The 22,337-nt window shown below is 38.9% G+C and overlaps 3 protein-coding genes, 1 long non-coding RNA gene and 1 pseudogene across 4 annotated transcripts; 4 read left to right on the top strand and 1 right to left on the bottom strand.

Annotated features, from left to right (window-relative positions):
* Positions 1-33: 33 nt before the first annotated feature.
* Positions 34-750, top strand: LOC110500705 (cytochrome c oxidase subunit 8A, mitochondrial-like). Its single transcript, XM_090214793.1, has 2 exons — positions 34-254; positions 532-750. Exons 1-2 carry the CDS (start codon positions 135-137, stop codon positions 622-624), a joined length of 213 nt encoding a protein of 70 aa, XP_090070919.1. The 5' UTR covers positions 34-134; the 3' UTR covers positions 625-750.
* A 2,246-nt stretch (positions 751-2,996) lies between these two features.
* Positions 2,997-7,761, top strand: otub1b (OTU deubiquitinase, ubiquitin aldehyde binding 1b). Its single transcript, XM_021578211.3, has 7 exons — positions 2,997-3,191; positions 3,827-3,894; positions 4,272-4,370; positions 6,151-6,269; positions 6,412-6,496; positions 6,642-6,836; positions 7,194-7,761. The coding sequence occupies exons 1-7, from the start codon at positions 3,146-3,148 to the stop codon at positions 7,389-7,391; spliced, it is 810 nt and encodes a 269-aa protein (XP_021433886.1). The 5' UTR covers positions 2,997-3,145; the 3' UTR covers positions 7,392-7,761.
* A 4,227-nt stretch (positions 7,762-11,988) lies between these two features.
* LOC110500886 (citrate synthase-lysine N-methyltransferase CSKMT, mitochondrial-like) lies at positions 11,989-13,026 on the top strand (annotated as a pseudogene).
* Positions 12,828-20,086, bottom strand: LOC110500702 (ependymin). The gene is made up of 6 exons (XM_021578209.3): positions 19,847-20,086; positions 19,501-19,535; positions 17,303-17,431; positions 15,442-15,631; positions 15,156-15,249; positions 12,828-13,349 (listed from the first exon to the last, which is right to left on the bottom strand). The coding sequence occupies exons 1-6, from the start codon at positions 19,911-19,913 to the stop codon at positions 13,211-13,213; spliced, it is 654 nt and encodes a 217-aa protein (XP_021433884.1). The 5' UTR covers positions 19,914-20,086; the 3' UTR covers positions 12,828-13,210.
* Positions 20,087-20,599: 513 nt separating this feature from the next.
* Positions 20,600-21,867, top strand: LOC149973261 (uncharacterized). Its single transcript, XR_016490371.1, has 2 exons — positions 20,600-20,737; positions 21,593-21,867. It is a non-coding gene; the product is annotated as an uncharacterized LOC149973261 (long non-coding RNA).
* Positions 21,868-22,337: the final 470 nt, after the last annotated feature.

The raw sequence follows: 22,337 nt of genomic DNA, 5'->3' as shown, positions 1-22,337 counted from the left end.
AGTTTTAAAGATCGTATGACGTAGCTTCCGCCGGTCAGGACTATAAAGTCTCAAACAATGCCAACGCAAAGTACACGCAAAAAACTCACAAACAAGCTAGCCTTAAAAACGGATCCTGTTGATGCGGTTGAATCATGTCTGGCCTTCTGCGCGGAATGCTGAAAGTACGGTCAACTGTTGCTTCGAGGACACGTGCAATCAACCAACGAGCAGAGTTATCCAGTAAACCCCCTAAAGACAACATCGGCGCTGCAGTGAGTAGGCCAAATATATTCATAAACCGTTTTGCTATTTTCATGTTCTGTGAGTAGGCAATCGTTGAAGCTAGCCAGCTAGTTCAGATAGTAGTTGGCTAGCTGATTTCAATTATGCAACGACATTTCAAAATATACTTATCCAAATTATGTTGACTGTTTTAAAATGATGCATTTCTTGCATGCCTTATTATTGGCAATAATATGACTTGCCAACCTGTGTTCTTGGGTGACGTGTATGAATGAGTATGACAGTCTTGCATGCCTCTGTTCACAGGAAACCGCTTTCGTCATGACTATTTTTGCGGTGGCCATACTTGGACCATCCGGTTGGATCCTCGCCAATGTTCAGAACTACCAGCAGCGCTGAACTGTTTCTCGACCACGGTTCTTGGATCATAAGTCAACTGCTGCATTCCTTTTTCTGGCCTATGATGCTTGAACTGAAGTCACAATTACCTTTTGACATTTTATCTCAATAAAAACATGTAATCTAGTGTCTGGTCATTGTTTCAACATTTTTAGTTTAGTGTACATTTGTCGTGAAACGATTTGACCATTTGTCTATATCAAACCGAGGTGTGTGTGGAAAATTGTACATAACCAACTATGTACTGAAGTCCTGGAAGCCAACAATCGGCCATAATTGCACTCCGATGCAGTCCTCCATAGGCATGAATGAAATTCCACAGTATTTATATTAAATTTTACATGTCAAGGACAACGTGGGGACTGTAACAACTTTCTGTAGTTATACTTGAATAAATTATTTGTATATATTAAATGTAGAGATTCATAGCTTTTTTTTTACAATGGTGTGGAGTGCCAAATGTATGTGTGGTGCCTTCAAAATCATGCCGCTGTCATCTCTGTGTGTGTGTATACAGTGAATTTGGAAAGTATCAGACCCCTTGACTTTTTCCACATTTTGTTACGTTACAGCCTTATTCAAAAACATATTAAATTGTTCCCCCCCCCCCTTCCCAATCTACACACAATATCCCACAATGACAAAGCAAACACTGGTGTTTGCAAATGTGTAAAAAAATCTAATTCTAATTTACAAAGGTATTCAGACCCTTTACTCAGGACTTTTTGAAGCACATTTGGCAGCGATTACAGCCTTGAGTCTGTAACCTGTATTTGAAGAGTTTCTCTCATTCTTCTCTGCAGCTCCTCAAGCTCTGTCAGGTTGGATGGGGAGCGTCAGAGACTTGTCCCGAAGCCACTCCTGCATTGTCTAAGCTGTGTGCTTAGGGTTGTTGTCCTGTTGGAAGGTGAACCTTCGCTCCAGTCTGAGGTCCTGAGCGCTCTGGAGCAGGTTTTCATCAAGGATCTCTCTGTACTTTGCTTTGTTCATCTTTCCCTCAATCCTGACTAGTCTCCTTGTCCCTGCCTCTTCTCCAGATGTGACACTTGGCATTAAGGCCAAATAGTTCAATCTTGCTTTCATCAGACTAGGGAATCTTGTTTCTCATCGTCTGAGAGTCCTTTAGGTGCCTTTTGTCAAACTCCAAGTGGGCTGTCGTGCTTTTTACTGAGGAGTGGCTTTCTTCTGGCCACTCTACCATAAAGGCCTGATTGGTGGAGTGCTGCAGAGATGGTTGTCCTTCTGGAAGGTTCTCCCATCTCCACAGAGGTATTCTGGAACTCTGTCAGAGTGACCATTGGTTCTTGGTTACCTCCCTGACCAATGCCCTTCTCTCCCAATTTTATTTTTATTTCACCTTTATTTAACCAGGTAGGCTAGTTGAGAACAAGTTCTCATTTGCAACTGTGACCTGGCCAAGATAAAGCATAGCAGTGTGAACAGAAAACACAGAGTTACACATGGAGTAAACAATTAACAAGTCAATAACACAGTAGAAAAAAAAGAGTCCATATACATTGTGTGCAAAAGGCATGAGGAGGTAGGCGAATAATTACAATTCTGCAGATTAACACTGGAGTGATAAATGATCAGATGGTCATGTACAGGTATGGATATTGGTGTGCAAAAGAGCAGAAAAGTAAATAAATAAAAACATTATGGGGATGAGGTAGGTAAAAATGGGTGGGCTAATTACCGATAGACTATGTACAGCTGCAGCGATCGGTTAGCTGCTCAGATAGCAGATGTTTGAAGTTGGTGAGGGAGATAAAAGTCTCCAACTTCAGCGATTTTTTGGCTGGGCAGCCAGCACTAAAAAGAGTCTTGGTGGTTCCAAAGTTCTTCCATTTAAGAATGATGGAGGCCGAATCCATTTTAGAATAAGACTGTAACGTAACAAAATGTGGAAAAAGACAAGGGTTCTGAATACTTTCCGAATGCACTGTATAACCCATTTGCACATGAGCTGACCCAAGTGTTTGAGAATGAGGGCCTACAAAAAAACTAGGGTAGCCTTGTGGTTAAGGACGTTGGTTCAGTAACCGAAAAGTCACTGGTCCAAATCCCCGAGCAGACTAAGTGAAAAATCTGTGACGTTCCCTTGAGAAAGATACTTAACTCTAATTTGTCTTGTAAATTGGTCTGATAAATGACAAAAAAAATAATTACAAATATTATATAAAATGTGAAAAGTTTTAAATCTGCACACATTAGTTGCAAGTAAATAATAGATAGTTATTTGAGCCAGGAAACTGATGACCCGTTCTAAATATGTGTTATATCTGTATTTACGTGCATTTGTCAGAGAAAATCACTAGTTGCTGGCTCAGGGAACCAAACAGAACGAAACGGGGCGGGAACTACCTGAATTTGTCCAATAGAAACTATAGTTTTCCGTCTGTTTGGAATAATGATTACAGGATTTACATATAGGTATAGATTGCATCCCTGGACTACTAGTGTAACCCGGAAGTTTAGAATGAGGTCAGAGAGACGAAGGAAATAGAATTCTACAGCTAAAATGGCGGAGGAACAGCAGCAGGAAACAACACAGGGAGAGATGGAGGGTGAGTGACACAACATCAAAACGAAAGATAACTAATCTAACCGGCTTCGGCTATTAATGCGTTATTTTTTTATGGAGGTGTGATGTGGCTGTTAGGTAATCTAGTGATGGCAGTTGAGGGACAAGCTGCTTGTATGAATATGAGAAGGGAATGGGGGAGGCCAGCCATAGCATTCAAGTCACACACACAAAGAAACGCATTTTGACCTAGCTATATTTTTTTAGGGAGGATGGAGTAAATACCATTGTTTTTTATGCGACCTAATGAAGGCTCTCACTCACAGTATATTTTTGCCGACTTTCAATTGGTTGTCAAATGTTTATTGACGCCATAACTGAAATTGGATAGTTAGCTGGCTAGCACTAACGTTCGCAAGCTTAGTTAGTTCATCAATTCTAATTGTTCCAAAAATTATGGTCAGACGCTGACCACATCGTTGCTCTTGCACCCCACGTGAACCAACTTCAATACTTATATTTATCAATAGACTGATATGCGATTACAGAATTTGCTTAAACTACATGCCTACTGTCATCAATTTCATGTTGTTGTGGTATAAATTACATAACCAGAACTGGCCTTTTTTTTTTTTTTTTCAATGTTTACAAACTTCTATGGTGTTTTTTCTTCTCTAGCGGGAGGAGTAAACTGCCTCGCTTACGATGAGGCTATTATGGCTCAGCAGGATCGAATCCAGCAGGAGGTGAGAGATTTTATACTTGAATAAACATTGATATTGTGCAGGCTGTTTTTTAATTGGACTGACAAGTCTGATGTGGAAAAGGTTGAACTGCATGCCTTTGCATCACGTGTTTTGGATCACCCAGGCTGTTTAGACAGGCAGCCCAATTCTGATATGTTTTAATCCCACTAATTGGGCATTTGACCAATCACATTAGATCTTTCCAGTCAGATCTTTTTCAGAGCTGATCTGATTGGTCAAAATACCAATTAGTGGGGGAAAAATATTAGTTTTGGGCTGCCTGTCTAAATGCAGACCCTGTTTTTATATTGGTTTCTATAAATCTGATTCCAAAACGTCTGTGCCTTAACAGTCTGCCTGTCTATTTGACTGTCTAGATCGCAACTAGCATCCCTTTAGTGTCAGACAGACAGGAACTATCAGTGTTGCAGCGAGAGTATGCCGTAGAAGACACCATTTATCAGCTCAAGATCAAGGTAAGTAAACCACAAGAATCTTGTATTACACGATTTGAGTCTGCATGACTTAATACAGGTCCTCTGCAATGTTCCCTCAACTTTTTTGGCACTGAGCAAATTTCCAGTCTGCTGAGTGCAAACGTGAACATTGAAAATTCTGCAACTTCCAGCGCGCGTTTACTGTGAACACTGAGGCTGTACCCGCTTTAAGTTACAGTTTTAACAGTGGCCAAGTAGGCTACTGATCATAATGCAGGCCTTCCAGAGTGGCCTACCATAAGAAACAATGGAGAAAATGCATCCCATAACATTTTAACATGGAAATAGCTGTTCCATCATTCAGCCTACAGTAGCAGCCAATGTGTGGTGTTCAATGCCTACAGTCAAATCAAATTTTATTGGTCACATACACATGTTTAGCAGATGTTATTGCAGGTGTAGCGAAATGCTTGTGTTTCTAGCTCTGACAGTGCCGTAATATCTAACAAGTAATATCTAACAATTTCACAATACTTACAAATCTAAGTAAAGGAATGGAATTAAGAATATGTAAATATTTGGATGAGCAATGTCGGTGGCATAGACTAAGATACAGTAGAATACATTATATACATATGAGATGAGTAATGCAAAATATGTAAACATTATAAAAGTGACTAGTGTTCCATTATTAAAGTGGCCAGAGATTTATAGTCAATGTATATAGGGCAGCAGTCTCTAATGTGCTAGTGATGGCTATTTAACAGTCTGATGGGCTTGAGAGATGTTTTTAAGTCTCCTTTTCAGTCCATGAGACCTTTTGAAGAAGAAAAAACATGATGGGTTTGACATTAACCTGTTTATCCACTGGTACTTCAGACAAGGATGTGACTGAAAATGTTGTTTGATGCAAAGAAACCACTTTACAGAAATACATTATTCCCATACCATTTATTACAGCGAATCAGACAAATTATGCTACCCTCTGCCTATTGGCTACTTAGCTTATTCATCCTGTCTCAAAATACAACACTGCCCCTTTAAGAAGGAAAAAATAAGGTCTTTACATGACTAGCTTTTCAAAGAAGTCTAGAAATGTACACATTTTCTGCTCTTGTTGGAAGCAATCACTCCCCTATTGCTGACTACAAATTATCTATAACTGGACTTAAAACTCAATAACTAGCAAAGGATATGATCAAAATGTGCACATGTGGCCGCTCATGCTGTAAATACTCCAGTTCAAAGTAAATGGCACAGATCCATATATGGCAATGGTCTATTTGCATATAGGCCTACTGGAGCTTTGATTGGTTATGCTGCACTGTTCTCTGTATGGGTTGAGTCGTGCTCAGTAGAATCCTACTCTGATGCTCTCTGCATACAACAACATATCTTGCATAGTTCGTTTTGTTTCGGAATGTTGCATTGAAAGTGGCAAATATTGCATTGATTCAATCACAATTGGGAAACGTTGATAGTGTTAACGGGGAAAACTCTAGAAAGTTGTGTGAAGTTCAGTCTCGTGCTTCTCTCCATGGGATGAAATGTATTTTGCGCTCTGCGTGGCAGGGAACATTGCTTCTCTGTAGCTCAGTTGGTAGAGCAAGGTGCTTGCAATGCCAGGATAGTGGGTTTGATTCCCGGGACCACCCATATGTAAAATGCATGCATGCATGACTAGTGTCTGCTAAATGGCTTATTATAATATTACTGGTTAAATGCTAAAGATCCTTATGACCACATCTATTGAAGGTTCGAAATGGTCACATTACGATTGTATTTACTGTGTATACTCTGTCCTTGTCCCCCCCTTTAGGATTTACACAAAAAATACTCGTATATCCGCAAGACGCGGCCAGATGGGAACTGTTTCTACAGAGCTTTTGGCTTTTCACATCTCGAATCACTGCTAGAAGACAGCAAAGAGCTGCAGAGGTAACGTAGCACTTCCATAGTGCATCTAGATCCTCGATGTTCAGCAAAGCCGACTCTGTAATTCGATAGATGGATGTCCTCTGGTTAGTGTTGCTGCATTAATTGCTACTGAATACCGATGATGCAATGTATGTCGCTGTAGGTTCAAAGCAGTGGCAGCAAAGAGCAAACTGGACCTGGTCAACCAGGGTTTTACAGAGTTCACCATCGAAGACTTCCACAATACTGTGAGTTGCTGTTCTATTATTACACACACTTGAACAACAGTGACAGCACACACACGTTACACATACTGAACATGTTAACAGCTGTTAGTGACATCACATAAAATCATCACTTAACTGACCATATTATTGTTAATTCTTCCCCTAGTTCATGGACCTGTTGGAGCTGTGTGAGAAGCAGCCGGGCCTCTGTGAGCTGCTGGGCTCCTTCAGAGACCAGAGCGTGTCAGACTACATCGTGGTGTACCTGCGGCTGCTCACCTCAGGCTACCTGCAGAGGGAGCACGGCTTCTTCCAGCACTTCATCGAGGGTGGACGCTCCGTCAAGGAGTTCTGCCAGCAGGTGGGTTCCTATTGGGTCGTGTTCAGTAGGTATGAAGCGGATGAAAACACTCTGAAACAGGGTGAAACTATCTCTACTCGCCCCAAAAAAAACACTTGTTGTTCTTGTTGAATTTTTTTTGTTAGTGTGTGTTAATAAACACAACGCTGGTTTTAAGGCGAGAAGCTAGATTGAGGATTTGTTTACATATGGCTTTAATTTTGTCTGGTTGTGTGCAATGAGTCAGAACTAGTGTTCCTACATGGTCCTCTTGGGTATGCAGCATGCACATTCCAATGTCTTCATTACTTTTTTTGTCTTGCGTAACAACGATAACAAGTCAAAACACTTCAATTGTCATCTGTTTCTCTTGTCCAGGAGGTGGAGCCCATGTCTAAAGAAAGTGACCATATCCACATCATTGCCTTGGCCCAGGCCTTGAACGTGTCCATCCTAGTGGAGTACATGGACCGGGGTGAGGGAGGCTCTGTCAACCACCACGTCTTCCCTGAAGGCAGCGAGCCTCGTGTCTTCCTCCTCTATAGACCCGGCCACTACGACATCTTGTACAAATAACAATCTGCTGTTTTAGAGATTCTCCCCCCCCCTTTTCCACTGCTGTAGTGGCAGTGGAGAAATACTTCAACTGCCACGTTGATGCATACGTGTGTACGAAGGTTACACTATTGTATCTGAGAGAGAGAAAAAAAAACTATCACATTATACAGCCCTCTTCTCCCTCCCCTTCACTCCAGTTTCCCCTCATCACAGAAAAGTGAATTAATAAAAAAAGATTTTCAAAAAATAGCAGTGAATCCAGGAGTATAGAGTTGTACAGTTTTTTTTTTTTTGGTGGTTGTAAATGTTATCAACTTGCTTTTTTTGTTGGATTATTTTCCTTTGGTCCACTGCGTTTCATGCGTTTTATTAAAGGGATTACATCTTATTTGACTTGTATGTTGATGTATTTGTCACTCGTCTGGTATTGTCACATTTCAGCGGGCATAGCAGCAATCTGAAATGTAGTATTTGAGTAACTTCCGTGTGTATGTAATGTCCTTATCTGTCTGTGCGTCTGTCACATAGTACCAGTCACAAGTTTGGACACACATACTCAAGTTTTATTGTTTTACTATTTTCTACATTGTAGAATTTAATAGTGAAGACATCAACTATTAAATAACACATGGGAATCATGTAGTAACCAAAAGTGTTACACAAATCAATATTTTTCTATTTTAGATACTTCAAAGTAGCCACCCTTTGCCTTGACAGCTTTGCACATTCTTGGAATTCTCTCACCTCAGGCTACTTCCTGTGTGGCGCAGCGGTCTAAGGAACTGCATCTCAGTGCAAGAGGTGTCGCTACAGTCCTTGGTTCGAATCCAGGCTGTATCACATCCGGCCGTGATTGGGAGTCCCATAGGGTGGCACACAATTGGCCCAGCGTCGTACGGGTTTGGCCGGTGGTAGGCCGTCATTGTATAAGGATTTGTTATTAACGGACTTGCCTGGTTAATTTTGAATTTACAATGAGGTATGGAATGCATTTCAATTAACAGGTGTGCCTCGTTAATTTGTGGAATTTCTTTCATTAATGCGTTTCAGCCAATCAGTTGTGTTGTGACAAGGTAGGGGTGGTATACAGAAGATAGCCCTATTTGGTAAAAGACCAAGTCCATATGGCAAGAACAGCTTAAATTTGCAAAGAGAAATGACAGTCTTTTAAACATGAAGGTCAGTCAATCTGGAAAATGTCAAGAACTTTGAACGTTTCTTAGAGTGCTGTAGCAAAAACCATCAAGCGCTTTGACAACTGGCTCTCATGAGGACTGCCAAAGGAAAGGAAGACCCAGAGTTACCTCTGCTGCAGAGAAGTTCATTAGAGTTACCAGCCTCAGAAATTGCAGCCCAAATAAATGCTTCACGGAGTTCAAGTAACAGAAACATTTCAACATTAACTGTTCAGATGAGACTGTGAATCAGGCCTTCATGGTCGAATTGCTGCAAAGAAACTACTACTAAAGGACACCATTACGAAGCGACTGGCTTGGGCCAAGAAACACGAGTAATGGACATTAAACCGGTTGAAATCTGTCTTTTGGTCTGATGAGTCAAAATGTGAGATTTTTGGCTCCAACAGCCATGTCTTTGAGAGATGCAGAGCAGGTGAATAGAGGATCTCTGCATGTGTGGTTTCCACCGTGAAGCATGGAGGAAGAGGTCTGGTGGTGTGGGGTGCTGTGCTGGTGACACTGTATGATTTATTTAGAATTAAAGGCACACTCAACCAGCATGGCTACTACAGCGATATACCACCCATCTGGTTCGCGCATAGTGGGACTATCATTTGTTTTTCAACAGGACAATGACCCATAACACACCTCCAGGCCGTGAGAGATATTTGACCAAGAAGGAGAGTGATGATGCTGCATCAGATGACCTGGCCTCCACAATCACCCGACCTCAACACAATTGAGATGGTTTCGGATGAGTTGGACCGCAGAGTGAAAGAAAAGCAGCCAACAAGTGCTCAACATATGTGGGAACTTGATTTGTTTAACACTTTTTTTGGTTACGACATGATTCCATGTGTTGTTTCATAGTTTTGATGTCTTCACTATTATTTTACAATGTAGAAAATAGTAACACTAAAGAAAAACCCTTCAATGAGTAGGTGTGTCCAAACTTTTGACTGGTACTATACAGTTGAAGTAGGAAGTTTACATACACTTAGGTTGGAGTCATTAAAACTTGTTTTTCAACCACTTTGCAAATTTGTTGTTAACAAACTATAGTTTTGGCAAGTCGGTTAGGACATATGCTTTGTGCATGACACAAGTAATTTTTCCAACAATTGTTTACAGACAGATAATTTCACTAATAATTCACTGTATCACAATTCCAGTGGCTCAGAAGTGTACATACACTAAATTGACTGTGCCTTTAAACAGCTTGGAAAATTCCAGAAAATTATGTCATGGCTTTAGAAGCTTCTGATAGGCTAATTGACATAATTTGAGTCAATTGGAGGTGTACCTGTGGATGTATTTCAAGGCCTACCTTCAAATTCAGTGCCTCTCACCTCAGGAAAAAAAAAAACTCCACAAGTCTGGTTCACCCTTGGGAGCAATTTCCAAACGACTAAAGGTAAGAATAAACACCATGGAAACTTGTCATACCAGTCAGGAAGGAGACGTGTTCTGTCTCCTAGAGATGAATGTACTTTGGTGTGAAAAGTGCAAATCAATCCCAGAACAACAGCAAAGGACCTTGTGAAGATGCTGGAGTAAACTGGTACAAAAGTGTCTATAGCCACAGTAAAACAAGTCCTATATCGACATAACCTGAAAGGCCGCTCAGCAAGGAAGAAGCCACTGCTCCAAAAAAAGCCAGACTACGGTTTGCAACTGCACATGGGGACAAAGATCGTACTTTTTGGAGAAATGTCCTCTGGTCTGATGAAACAAAAATAGAACTGTTTGGCCATAATGACCATCGTTATGTTTGGAGGAAAAAGGGGGAGGCTTGCAAGCCGAAGAACACCATCCCAACTGTGAAGCACGGGGGTGGCAGCATCATGTTGTGGGGGTGCTTTGCTTCAGGAGGGACTGGTGCACTTCACAAAATAGATGGCGTCTTGAGGAAGGAAAATTATGTGGATATATTGAAGCAACTTCTCAAGACATCAGTCAGGAAGTTGGTCGCAAATGGGTCTTCCAAATGGACAATGACCCCAAGCATACTTCCAAAGTTGTGGCTTCCACTATTGTTCTGACATTTCACATTCTTAAAATAAAGTGGTGATCCTAACTGACCTAAGTCAGGGAATTTTTACTACGGTTAAATGTCAAGAATGGTCTAAAACTGAGTTTAAATGTATTTGGCTAAGGTGTATGTAAACGTCCGACTTCAACTGTATATATATATATATATATATATATATATATATATATATATATATATATATATATATATATATATATATATATATATATATATATATATGTGTGTATGTATGTGTGTGTGTGTGTGTGTGTATCGAAAACAGAGTATATAGAAGTGCCTCCACAGTACTGCATACTTGTTTACATTGGTTGACGCATGTGCAGCCGTCCACCACTGCGTACACAGTATGTAGCTACAGGAGCAGTGAGATTTTAAACATACTGACAATCTAGCCAAGGAGGTTAGGGAAATGAATCACAACATCACGTGTGCGGCACCAATCCAGTCTAACAAGTATGTCTCCATTTCTTTCTGTTTCGTAAAATAAGTTGATGCAACCTAGACGCCAACACATTCAATTTGACCTCTGGCTTCTAGCTAAATACTGTTAGCTACCTTACTTGCTATCTATTCAGATATTTCTGTTGAGAAAGTCAGTCAGAAGAGCTGTCAGGTGACCTGCCCCCTAACAATGTGCCTCTTAGCAACCAATCAGGGCCCAGGTCACACAGGCCAGAGAGCGTTTGAGAGGCTGGTTTATGTTAGGGTTAGGGTTATTTATTTCACAGGGGCTGAGTGTCTACAGGTTTTCGCTCCTCCCTTGTACTTGATTGATTTATTAAGGTGACTAATTAGTACGGAACTCCCCTCACCTGGTTGTCTAGGTCTTCATTGAAAGGAAAAACAAAAAACCTGTCACTCAGCCCACCATCGAATGAGTGTGACACCCCTGCCCAAGACTCTCAGGCTCCGGTAGGGAGAGGAGTGTACATCTTGAAAGGGTTGTGAGATAATAGTTACCAGCAGGGAATTTGTGACAATAGTTTTAACCATGTTTTGAGGCTGTATAGTGTTTGTTTACGTTTCCTTTACAAACATTGGAGTGAAACAAGCTTATATTTTGGGTTCTGATGGGGTACAACAGTTGAACTAAGCTCATGAGGCATTTATAAATTATCCTTCAAGAATCAATGGGCACATTTCATTAATTCAAAAGTCCAACAATGGATGAAGCAACTGTAGATTGCCCCTTTAAGTTAGGGTTTCCCAAACTCGATCCTGCCCCCAATGCATGTTTTGTTTTTTGCCCTAGCACTACACAGCTGATTCAAATAATCAAAGCTTGATGATGAGTTGGTTATTTGAATCAGCTGTGTAGTGGTAGGGAAACTCTGCTTTAAGGGTTTATAAACTGACATTATGAAAATGATATAATACTGCCAGTATGTTTTAGTTTTCTCCCTGACATTCACCTTTCTGTCCCTACTAATTTATCAACAACATGGACGAAAAAGCAAAATGGGACCGATTCTACACAGAAAACAAAAGCTAGACCTTTGAATGGTTCTTTGATTTTGACATAATCCGGCACTTCATCCTGCCCATGCCGCATTCCCAACTCGGATGCCTTACTAAGCGTCCTCGACATGGGCTGTGGTTCCTCTGGCCTAAGACCCTGCATACACAAAGACTCTCCCTGGCCAGTGCAGATGACCTGTGCTGACATCTCCCCTATTGCTGTGCGCCTAATGGAGGAACACAGAGCAACCAACGCCATGCAACCTCAGAATCCTTCCTCAAAGCTGGACGTAGTTCTGAGAGCCTGGACCTCATTCTAGACAAGTGTACCATAGATACCTTGCTGCAGTCTAGGGAATGGGGAGCCAAGGTCAGCCAGGTGCTAAAGCAGTACCTGGAGGCATTGAGGAACTCTGGGTCTCACCTCCGGTTTTCAGACGATGACCCTGATGCCAGGATGTTGTGGTTGGAAAAAGAGGGCTGGGAGCCAGGGGTGATGGCTGCCAATGTGGGAGTGCAGGAGGTGGAGGAGCTAAGGGGAGTGACATATTACTGCTACCACGTTAACCTGTCCTGTAGCACAGTAGCTAGTTGGTTGTTGAAGTCTGTCTTGTTCCATTGCAGTATAGTCAGTATAGTATAATAAGTAATTTCTTGATACAACTGACCGAGTCTCTTATCTGGACGTTTCTTTCTATGTCTACACAATATGAAGAGGTCTTGTGAAGTGCTAGCTGTCCACTATACTATGAAACTATTACTGTATTTATTTAATTGGACCTTTATTCAACTAGGCAATTCAGTTAAGAACAAATTCTTATTTACAATGACGGTCTACCCCGGCCAAACCCTAACCCGGACTGTAGACTTGCCTTTGAAAAAGAAATTATTCAGAAGGACAGTTCAATGCAAGAAATTAACGTTTGCGATGGTAATGTGTACATATAATGCTCAGTGTAACTGACTTGTAACATGGTCAGTAGTCGATTTATTTTTGTAACTTGTGTTTTACCCCTTTTTTCCTACACTAACACAGTCCTTTTTTATATTTATGAATTCATTTGAAAAAAAAAACGGCTTTTTATCTCAGGTTAAAAATAAGCAATAGTTGTGTGAAATTCTCATAAGAAAATGAAAGACAATGTCCTTTAGGAATATTTTGTAAGGTTTTTGAAAATGCTGTAGAAGTTGGCAGCCTCTTCAGTCTCATCCAGTAAAGCGCCCTGACAGAATTTAGGAGGGAAGAACTCCAGGGGGTCCAGGATCCCAACGACAATGTTGAAGAAGCTGTGAGTAAAAAAAATGAAAAAATTATATATTTATAACATAATGGATATCTGTAGATTTAACAACAGTCAAATCCATGCTTGAGGGGAGTTATGTGTTAATAATTCATAATGCTTTTATTAAACAATTATGGATTCTATGTTTCCATAAGTTTCACACAAGTGAAATTAAGACATTCTTTTGATTGCTTTCAGGAACACATAATGGACTGAGGAAGTTTCTCAGAACGAGGATATGGAACAAAGACTACATAGACCATGTATTGATGTCAAATATGACACTACACACGTGTGTGTGTGTGTGTGTGTTTTATATATATATATATATATATATATATATATATATAGTACCAGTCAGAAGTTTGGACACATCTACTTATTAAAGGGTTTTTCCTTAGTTTTACTATTTTCTACTTTGCAGAATAATAATGAAGACATCAAAACTACAAAATAACACATATGGAATCATGTAGTAACCAAAAAAAGGGCTAAACAAATCAAGTTCCCACATATGCTGAACACTTGTTGGCTGCTTTTCCTTCACTCTGCGGTCCAACTCATCCCAAACCATCTCAATTGGGTTGAGGTCGGATGATTGTGGAGGCCAAGTCATCTGATGCAGCACCATTACTCTCCTTGGTCAAATTCCCCTTACACAACCTGGAGGTGTATTATGGGTCATAGTCCCACTATGCGTGAACCAGATGGGATGGCGTATTGCTGCAGAATGCTGTGGTAGCCATGCTGGTTGAGTGTGCCTTTAATTCTAAATAAATCATAGTGTCACCAGCACAGCACCCCACACCATCAGACCTCTTCCTCCATGCTTCACGGTGGAAACCACACATGTGGAGATCCTCCGTTCACATACTCTGCATCTCACAAAGACATGGCTGTTGGAACCAAAAATCTCACATTTTGACTCATCAGACCAAAGGAGAGATTTCCATCAGTCTAATGTCCATTACTCGTGTTTCTTGGCCCATGCCAGTCTCTTCTTATTATTGGTGTCTTTTAGTAGTGGTTTCTTAACAGCAATTCGACCATGAAAGCCTGATTCACGCAGTCTCTTCTGAACAGTTGATGTTAAGATATGTTTATTCCTTAAACTCTGTGAAGCATTTATTTGGGCTGCAATTCCTGAGGCTGGTAACTCTAATGAACTTCTCTGCAACAGAGGTAACTCTGGGTCTTCGTTTCCTTTGGCGGTCCTCATGAGAGTCTGTTTCATCATAGCCCTTGATGGTTTTTGTGACTTCACTCAAAGAAACTTTCAAACTTCATGTCTTAAAGTAATGGTGGCCTGTCATTTCTCTTTGCTTATTTGAGCTGTTCTTGTCATATTATGGACTTGGTCCTTTACTAAATAGGGCTATCTTCTCTATACCACCCCTACCTTGTCACAACACAACTTATTGGCTCAAATGCATTAAGAAGGAAAGAAATTCCACAAATGTACTTTTAACAATGCACACCTGTTAAGTGAAATGCATTCCAGGTGACTACCTCATGAAGCTGGTTGAGAGAATGCCAAGATTGTGCAAAGCTGTCATCAAGGCAAAGGGTGGCTACTTTGATGAATCTCAAATATAAAATATATTTTCATTTGTTTAACACTTTTTTGGTTACTACATGATTCCATATGTGTTATTTCATAGTTTTGATGTCTTCACTATTATTCTACAATGTAGAATATAGTACAAATAAAGAAAAACCCTTGAATGAGTAGGTGTGTCCAAACCTTTGACTGGTACTATATACAAAAACTGTCATATTTAATTCACTGCCCAATAATAGACACACTAACCTTGAAAGCATCCAGCCGGTCTTGTCCGTGTAGTATGCAGAGCTGACAGGTATGCATCCAAACTCAGTGAAGGTACTCACCCACTTGTCTTTACCTGGTGATGAAATTGATCCAAAGTCAGAAAGCCACAATCAGGGAGTAGAAATGTGATTTGAGAACAGAATCACAAATCTGAATTGCCATGCAACAAATAGTTGCTAGGAATGTTTCTTGGTATTCCCTCGGAGAGAGGAAGGCCACAAATAAGAGGCAAATATTGAACAAACTGCCTTGTCCATTTCCTTACCACTTGGGGTTGCAACTTCTCCATACCAGGTGTTGACCAGCAGACCTTGTCCTGGACCAGAGGAGCTCCCTAAGATCACCTGGCCCAGCAGAGCAGCATCGGCAGGGATCTCCATAGGGTGGAAGTCCTCCCTTTTCAGCCTCTCCTTCTTACAGGTTTTGTTCCTGTGGTTAATCGTATACATGACACCCTGGGAGAAGTCAGAGGAAAAGCTGGTTTGTATGATGTTTGAATTGCAACATTTACCTGGAGCTAACTCTGCAAATAGCACTGCTGGGTGATATAAAAGTCATAATCAATCAAACAATAATACTCTTAGCAAAAATGTTTCTTTAATTTACTATCTGTAGATTTGATTTGATTTGGATCTCTTTTCGTCCCCATTTGGACTCATCTTCCAGGAGTCCTTAAACATTCAAATACAATTTAGAATACGAACACATTTTCACATATAACACACTAGTACAAACATACATGATATACTAACATAATAACCCAATGAATACTGAATCTACAAAATATTGATTCTTCATCTACTATAGTCCCACAACATGGGACTATATTTAAATGGTTTTAAAATAATGTTTAAATGTATATATTGAAAGGTTTCTGGTTTGCTCAGATAATTTATTCAATTTCTTTATTGCTCTAAATTGAAATGTTATTTTGCCTATTTCTCTTTTCTGTCTAGATAATGCATAGATGGTGGACAATCTATTCCTAGTATTTACGGAATGTCTGTCTCTTACCAAATTAATTTTGTTGTGAATAGAACTTGGCTGTTTTAAATTATGTATATTATGAAATAAAATAAGCATGTTTTTTTTCAATTACCTTGTTGATTGATGACCAACCAAGAACACTACGCATGACTGCAACAGAAGAACCATATCTCCACCTTAAAACAATCCTTGCTGCTTTGTTCTGTGCAATCTGCAGTCTCCTAACTTCACTTGATGATGCATTTCCCCAGACCACAGAACAGTAGTTCACCTGATTCTCAATTAATACTTGTGTTATTTGCTTAAGAATTTTTCCTGGTAAATATTTAGCTATCCTTCTGATTATGCATGCTGTTTTAATAATTATTTTACATAGATAATTATTTGAGACGACCATGAAGAGCAGTTGTCTAGCTGCACTCCCAATAGGTTGGTTTCTGCCACTTCTTCAATTTGAACTCCTCCCATACTTAATTGTATCCCATGCTGTTTTGGAAACTATGAGAATAGAACGATTCAGAACTTTTGTGAAACATCACGGCACAGTTGAAAAATAAATGACAAATATAAATCAAAACGGGATGTTCTTCAGCTATAGATGGGAGGGGTTGAAGTTAGCTGAAGTGTGGGACTGAAAACAAACAAAAGATAACTATTGTAAAATATACTGTGTCCGTAAAATACAGTATGTATAAACTCGAAGTAGAAGCCTGCTTGTTGTTGTCCATTAGTTTACTCCAATTAGGGGAGGGGTGGTAGGGTTAGGTGAAAATACATAATATATCTATATATTTACTAAATAAATATCTAAGGGATTGAAAATGATGCAGACAATCACATTGATTGAAGCCACAATCTATCTGCAATATTAAAGCTGCTCTACCCCCCACCACCCCCCAAAAAACTAACAAAAACAAATTCTGAAAACCGTTACATTAGACAAAATTAAGACGTTTTAATATGAAAAATCGTAAATTACAGCTCACTTTGAGCAAATTTTGGAATTTGCAATTAACTCGATTAAAAACACTTTATCGTTTGACAGCCCTAGCATGACTGGGATTTTGGTGTACCGGTATGTTGAATAAATGGCTGCTATTGTGAATACATGGTTATTGTTGTGAATAAGTGTTTGTTACCTCTCTGAAGAGCAGAAGGGCATCAATGCCGAATGTCTTGTTCTCATAATAGCCAACCTCCTTGAAGCGGATACGCTTGAGCATCGCATCATAGGTGTATTTTGCATTTGCATAAAACTTCTCATTTGCCTGAAAGGACAGGAGTGTGACAGGGATTATTATAGCAGAGTATATCATTATTATAGCAGAGTATATCATTATTATAGCAGAGTATATCATTATTATAGCAGAGTATATCATTATTATAGCAGAGTATATCATTATTATAGCAGATCATATCATTATTATAGCAGAGTATATCATTATTATAGCAGATTATATCATTATTATAGCAGATTATATCATTATTATAGCAGATTATATCATTATTATAGCAGATCATATCATTATTATAGCAGAGTATATCATTATTATAGCAGATTATATCATTATTATAGCAGATTATATCATTATTATAGCAGAGTATATCATTATTATAGCAGCGTATATCATTATTATAGCAGAGTATATCATTATTATAGCAGAGTATATCATTATTATAGCAGATTATATCATTATTATAGCAGATTATATCATTATTATAGCAGAGTATATCATTATTATAGCAGAGTATATCATTATTATAGCAGAATATATCATTATTATAGCAGAGTATATCATTATTATAGCAGAGTATATCATTATTATAGCAGAGTATATCATTATTATAGCAGATTATATCATTATTATAGCAGATTATATCATTATTATAGCAGAGTATATCATTATTATAGCAGATTATATCATTATTATAGCAGATTATAACATTATTATAGCAGAGTATATCATTATTATAGCAGAGTATATCATTATTATAGCAGAGTATATCATTATTATAGCAGAGTATATCATTATTATAGCAGATTATATCATTATTATAGCAGATTATATCATTATTATAGCAGATCATATCATTATTATAGCAGAGTATATCATTATTATAACAGAGTATATCATTATTATAGCAGAGTATATCATTATTATAGCAGATTATATCATTATTATAGCAGATTATATCATTATTATAGCAGATCATATCATTATTATAGCAGAGTATATCATTATTATAGCAGATCATTATTATAGCAGATCATTATTATAGCAGAGTATATCATTATTATAGCAGATCATATCATTATTATAGCAGAGTATGTCATTATTATAGCAGAGTATATCATTATTATAGCAGATTATATCATTATTATAGCAGAGTATATCATTATTATAGCAGATTATATCATTATTATAGCAGATCATATCATTATTATAGCAGAGTATATCATTATTATAGCAGATTATATCATTATTATAGCAGATTATATCATTATTATAGCAGATTATATAATTATTATAGCAGATCATATCATTATTATAGCAGAGTATATCATTATTATAGCAGAGTATATCATTATTATAGCAGATTATATCATTATTATAGCAGATTATATCATTATTATAGCAGAGTATATCATTATTATAGCAGATTATATCATTATTATAGCAGATCATTATTATAGCAGAGTATATCATTATTATAGCAGAGTATATCATTATTATAGCAGATCATTATTATAGCAGAGTATATCATTATTATAGCGGAGTATATCATTATTATAGCAGATTATATCATTATTATAGCAGATTATATCATTATTATAGCAGATCATTATTATAGCAGATGATATCATTATTATAGCAGATCATATCATTATTATAGGAGAGTATATCATTATTATAGCAGAGTATATCATTATTATAGCAGATCATTATTATAGCAGATCATATCATTATTATAGCAGAGTATATCATTATTATAGCAGATCATTATTATAGCAGAGTATATCATTATTATAGCAGATGATATCATTATTATAGCAGATCATATCATTATTATAGCAGAGTATATCATTATTATAGGAGATTATGTAATAATTGCCATATTAATACAGTATTTGCTTTCCTTTTTTATTTGCTTTGCTTTTTTGTGACCAAATTAATATTTTTGATTTTGTAATTTTACAAGACAGGATATCAATATATATACTTTTTATATTTACAGCCATATTTATATGTCAAAATATTCCTTCTGGTATTATCATCATGGGAACTCCATAGCCATGTATTCCCGCCTACTGTGGAGAAACAAAGCACAGACTTACCACAGAGAGGGCTCCGGTCAGAAGAGGGGGAGACCCTGAGAGAGGGAGGTGTTTTATAAGTGAATTATTTATCCATTTTCATGTGTTAAATGCACAATTTAGCCGTAAAAGTGGACCTGTACACTATAAACATAGAGGAAAACAACTTTTCCAGCTCTGCTCTGCCTACAGTACAAGTAGTGTACAGTACAGGTGTTAAATCAGGGTTATACTGTACGCAGTGGCTAATCTTTGACTGGAGAAGGCATTCATAACACTGCAGCTCTTAGGTTTACTACTCAATTTACAACACAATTGCTCTCTCTCTCTCTCTCACACACACACACATACTCTTTCTTTTACTTACTGCATGTATGAGGTACCTGAGCCAGGCAGCCCATTACAAGGCACATCAACAACACGAAGGTCCTCATGCTTCCAAATGTTCCACACACTCACTCACACACACCAATAAGCAGACTGACTGCTGCAGGAGCGCTTAGTCACTTCCTTATAAACAGTACGAAACTGAGGCTCCAGATCCTAGGGCCAACACTGGATTCAGGTTTTCCTTTTCACCAGAGAGGCCCAGAAACCTCTGTCCTATGAGACCAAAGAATAATATGTTGCCATAGGCCAGGCTAATGCTGCATTCATAACAAAGTGGGAAGTGGGAATTTAACTGAGAAAAATCCACAATGCAACAACAAAGATGTATTTATAAAATACATCTATGAATATGTTTTTTGGACACTAAAATTAGTTTACAAGCATGATAGCTGTACTTTTAGTTTAAGGTTTACACAGCTTGTGGAATCAGCGTTTCTCAACAAGTTCGAAAGCACGGTAACAAAAAAACAAAAGCATGGTATTTACAACTTCACAACTGGTAAAGATGGCATTTTATATGGCTTTTATGGTGTGATAGGTACGTTTCTACAAAAAATACTTGTTTGTGTCACAGTTGGTCGGTGGCACCCATATTGAGGAGAACGGGCTCGTGGTAACGGGTGGAGTGGAATCAGTGAAACGGTATCAAACACATCAAACACATGGTTGGATGCCATTCCATTCGCTCCATTCCAGCGATTATTATGAGCCGTTCTCCCTCAGCAGCCTCCACTTTGGACGTACTGTTAAGGCAGGTGCTATTGTACCTGTTTCCCTCCAAGCAAATGAGCTGGTGCCACAAACTAATAAAAACAATCATTTTGATTGTGTAAATAAACTTGATCGGTATCTCAAAGTCCACCCAACTGTAAGTACTGTATTTCAGGGCTTGTTATCTAAATAACCATTGTTGAAGGAGGAAGCTAGTAAAGCCTGTAATGGTCAGGAATAAAACAGGTCACGAGTGCTAATAGCAACATCTGTGACATCACGGTCATATGATCTCGAGAAGGTGGGCGAGTCACCTGATGCAAGGAGCTAGACCATCTGAACTTATACCTTGTGAATATTATACAAGCCATCCTGGGTTGTATTCATTAGGGCACACAGCTGAAAATGAGCGTTTCTTATTGGACAAGTCTAAGTAGTCCCTCTCTGTTAGAGTCAGTTTTCTTCCATTTGGTGCCTATTGAATACAGCCATGGTGCACTAAGAGAGATGTTACAAGGTACCATTGAATTAACAAATCATTTGGAGACTCATTTGTTTGTTGTTTAATGTCAGGCGCTAAACTGGTTTATCTAACCAGAGCATGGCACTACTTCCTTGTTTGGTTGAACCGTTCGAGCTACAATCCATCCAATGTTTGGTTTAGACAGCTGAAAGGAAACAGAGTAACACAGTAGCAGTTTCTGTGATCTGATTGAATACACAATATAAACTTCCATTGAAGAGTGTTAACATTACACACCCACCTTCCCTGCTATATGCCTCCTTCCTCAGCAGAAGACATGGGAAGCAGAGTGGCACACGGGAAGCATGCTGGGCTCATAACCCAGATGTCGATGAATCGAAACCATCCTCTGTTATCCAGTTGGATTCTAGCTATAAAGTGCAAACAGGGATGAAAAAAGCCTCCTTTTATGGGCAGGCCTCAGACCTTCCCATGCAGATTCTTTTTCACTATTTCTGACAGTTGATATAGTTATTTCCTGTTTCACAGTGCCCTAGTGACCTAATGGATAAGGCTCTGGCCTCCTAAACCAGTGATGGAGACTCATCATCAGAGTCTCATCTGGGGTGGATGAAAGCAGAGTGGCGCAGTGGAAGCATGCTGGGCCCATGACGCAGAGGTCGATGGATCATCCTCTGCTAAGCAAGTTTTGCTTCAACTAGCCCATATAAACATCCATTGAAGCATTTCAACTTTACACACCAACCTTCCCTGCTATATGCCTCAAAAGGCAAATAAAACAGATCAATGTCAAATGAAATCAACCATGTAGACGCTGAGATTCCTAGTCTTTTTGTAGGCTACAACAGAGGACAGACCTTAGGTGATAAGCACCTAGATACATGAGAGTGGATTCAAGGGTCACAAAAACACTTACAGTATATTGAATTTGATTTGAAGATACAGTTCAGGCTGAATTTCAACAGAATCTCAACAGTTTTCTGTGGTGAGGTCAGTAAAGGTTCAGACAATTCTCACTTCCAGAAATGGAATCACATGTCACTGAATGTGTTTCACTACACTGCTGTTTTCACCACAGGGTCAACCCTGCTGTACAGTCACCTGAGACATATGCTGACACACACAAACGCACGCACGCATGCACACACACACACACACACACACACACACACACACACACACACACACACACACACACACACACACACACACACACACACACGCCTTGCACCTCCTGTCCATTTTAGCAGTGTTGTTGGTGAGCTTCACACAG

Source organism: Oncorhynchus mykiss, chromosome 21 (assembly GCF_057628025.1).
Source record: "Oncorhynchus mykiss isolate SJ-2025 chromosome 21, ASM5762802v1, whole genome shotgun sequence".
Classification (NCBI taxonomy): domain Eukaryota; kingdom Metazoa; phylum Chordata; class Actinopteri; order Salmoniformes; family Salmonidae; genus Oncorhynchus; species Oncorhynchus mykiss.
The sequence above is the reverse complement of the archived record's forward strand: the minus strand, read 5'-3'. Positions and strand labels throughout refer to the sequence as shown.

Coding starts and splice junctions, on each gene's coding strand:
- LOC110500705 (XM_090214793.1), top strand. CDS start 135: ATGTCTGGCCTTCTGCGCGGAATGCTGAAAGTACGGTCAACTGTTGCT. Junction 255..531: donor AAGACAACATCGGCGCTGCA/GTGAGTAGGCCA, acceptor CTCTGTTCACAG/GAAACCGCTTTCGTCATGAC.
- otub1b (XM_021578211.3), top strand. CDS start 3,146: ATGGCGGAGGAACAGCAGCAGGAAACAACACAGGGAGAGATGGAGG. Junction 6,270..6,411: donor GACAGCAAAGAGCTGCAGAG/GTAACGTAGCAC, acceptor ATGTCGCTGTAG/GTTCAAAGCAGTGGCAGCAA. Junction 6,497..6,641: donor TCGAAGACTTCCACAATACT/GTGAGTTGCTGT, acceptor TTCTTCCCCTAG/TTCATGGACCTGTTGGAGCT.
- LOC110500702 (XM_021578209.3), bottom strand. CDS start 19,913: ATGAGGACCTTCGTGTTGTTGATGTGCCTTGTAATGGGCTGCCTGGCT. Junction 19,536..19,846: donor TCAGGTACCTCATACATGCA/GTAAGTAAAAGA, acceptor TCCCTCTCTCAG/GGTCTCCCCCTCTTCTGACC. Junction 15,632..17,302: donor CCCTTCTGCTCTTCAGAGAG/GTAACAAACACT, acceptor GACTTCTCCCAG/GGTGTCATGTATACGATTAA.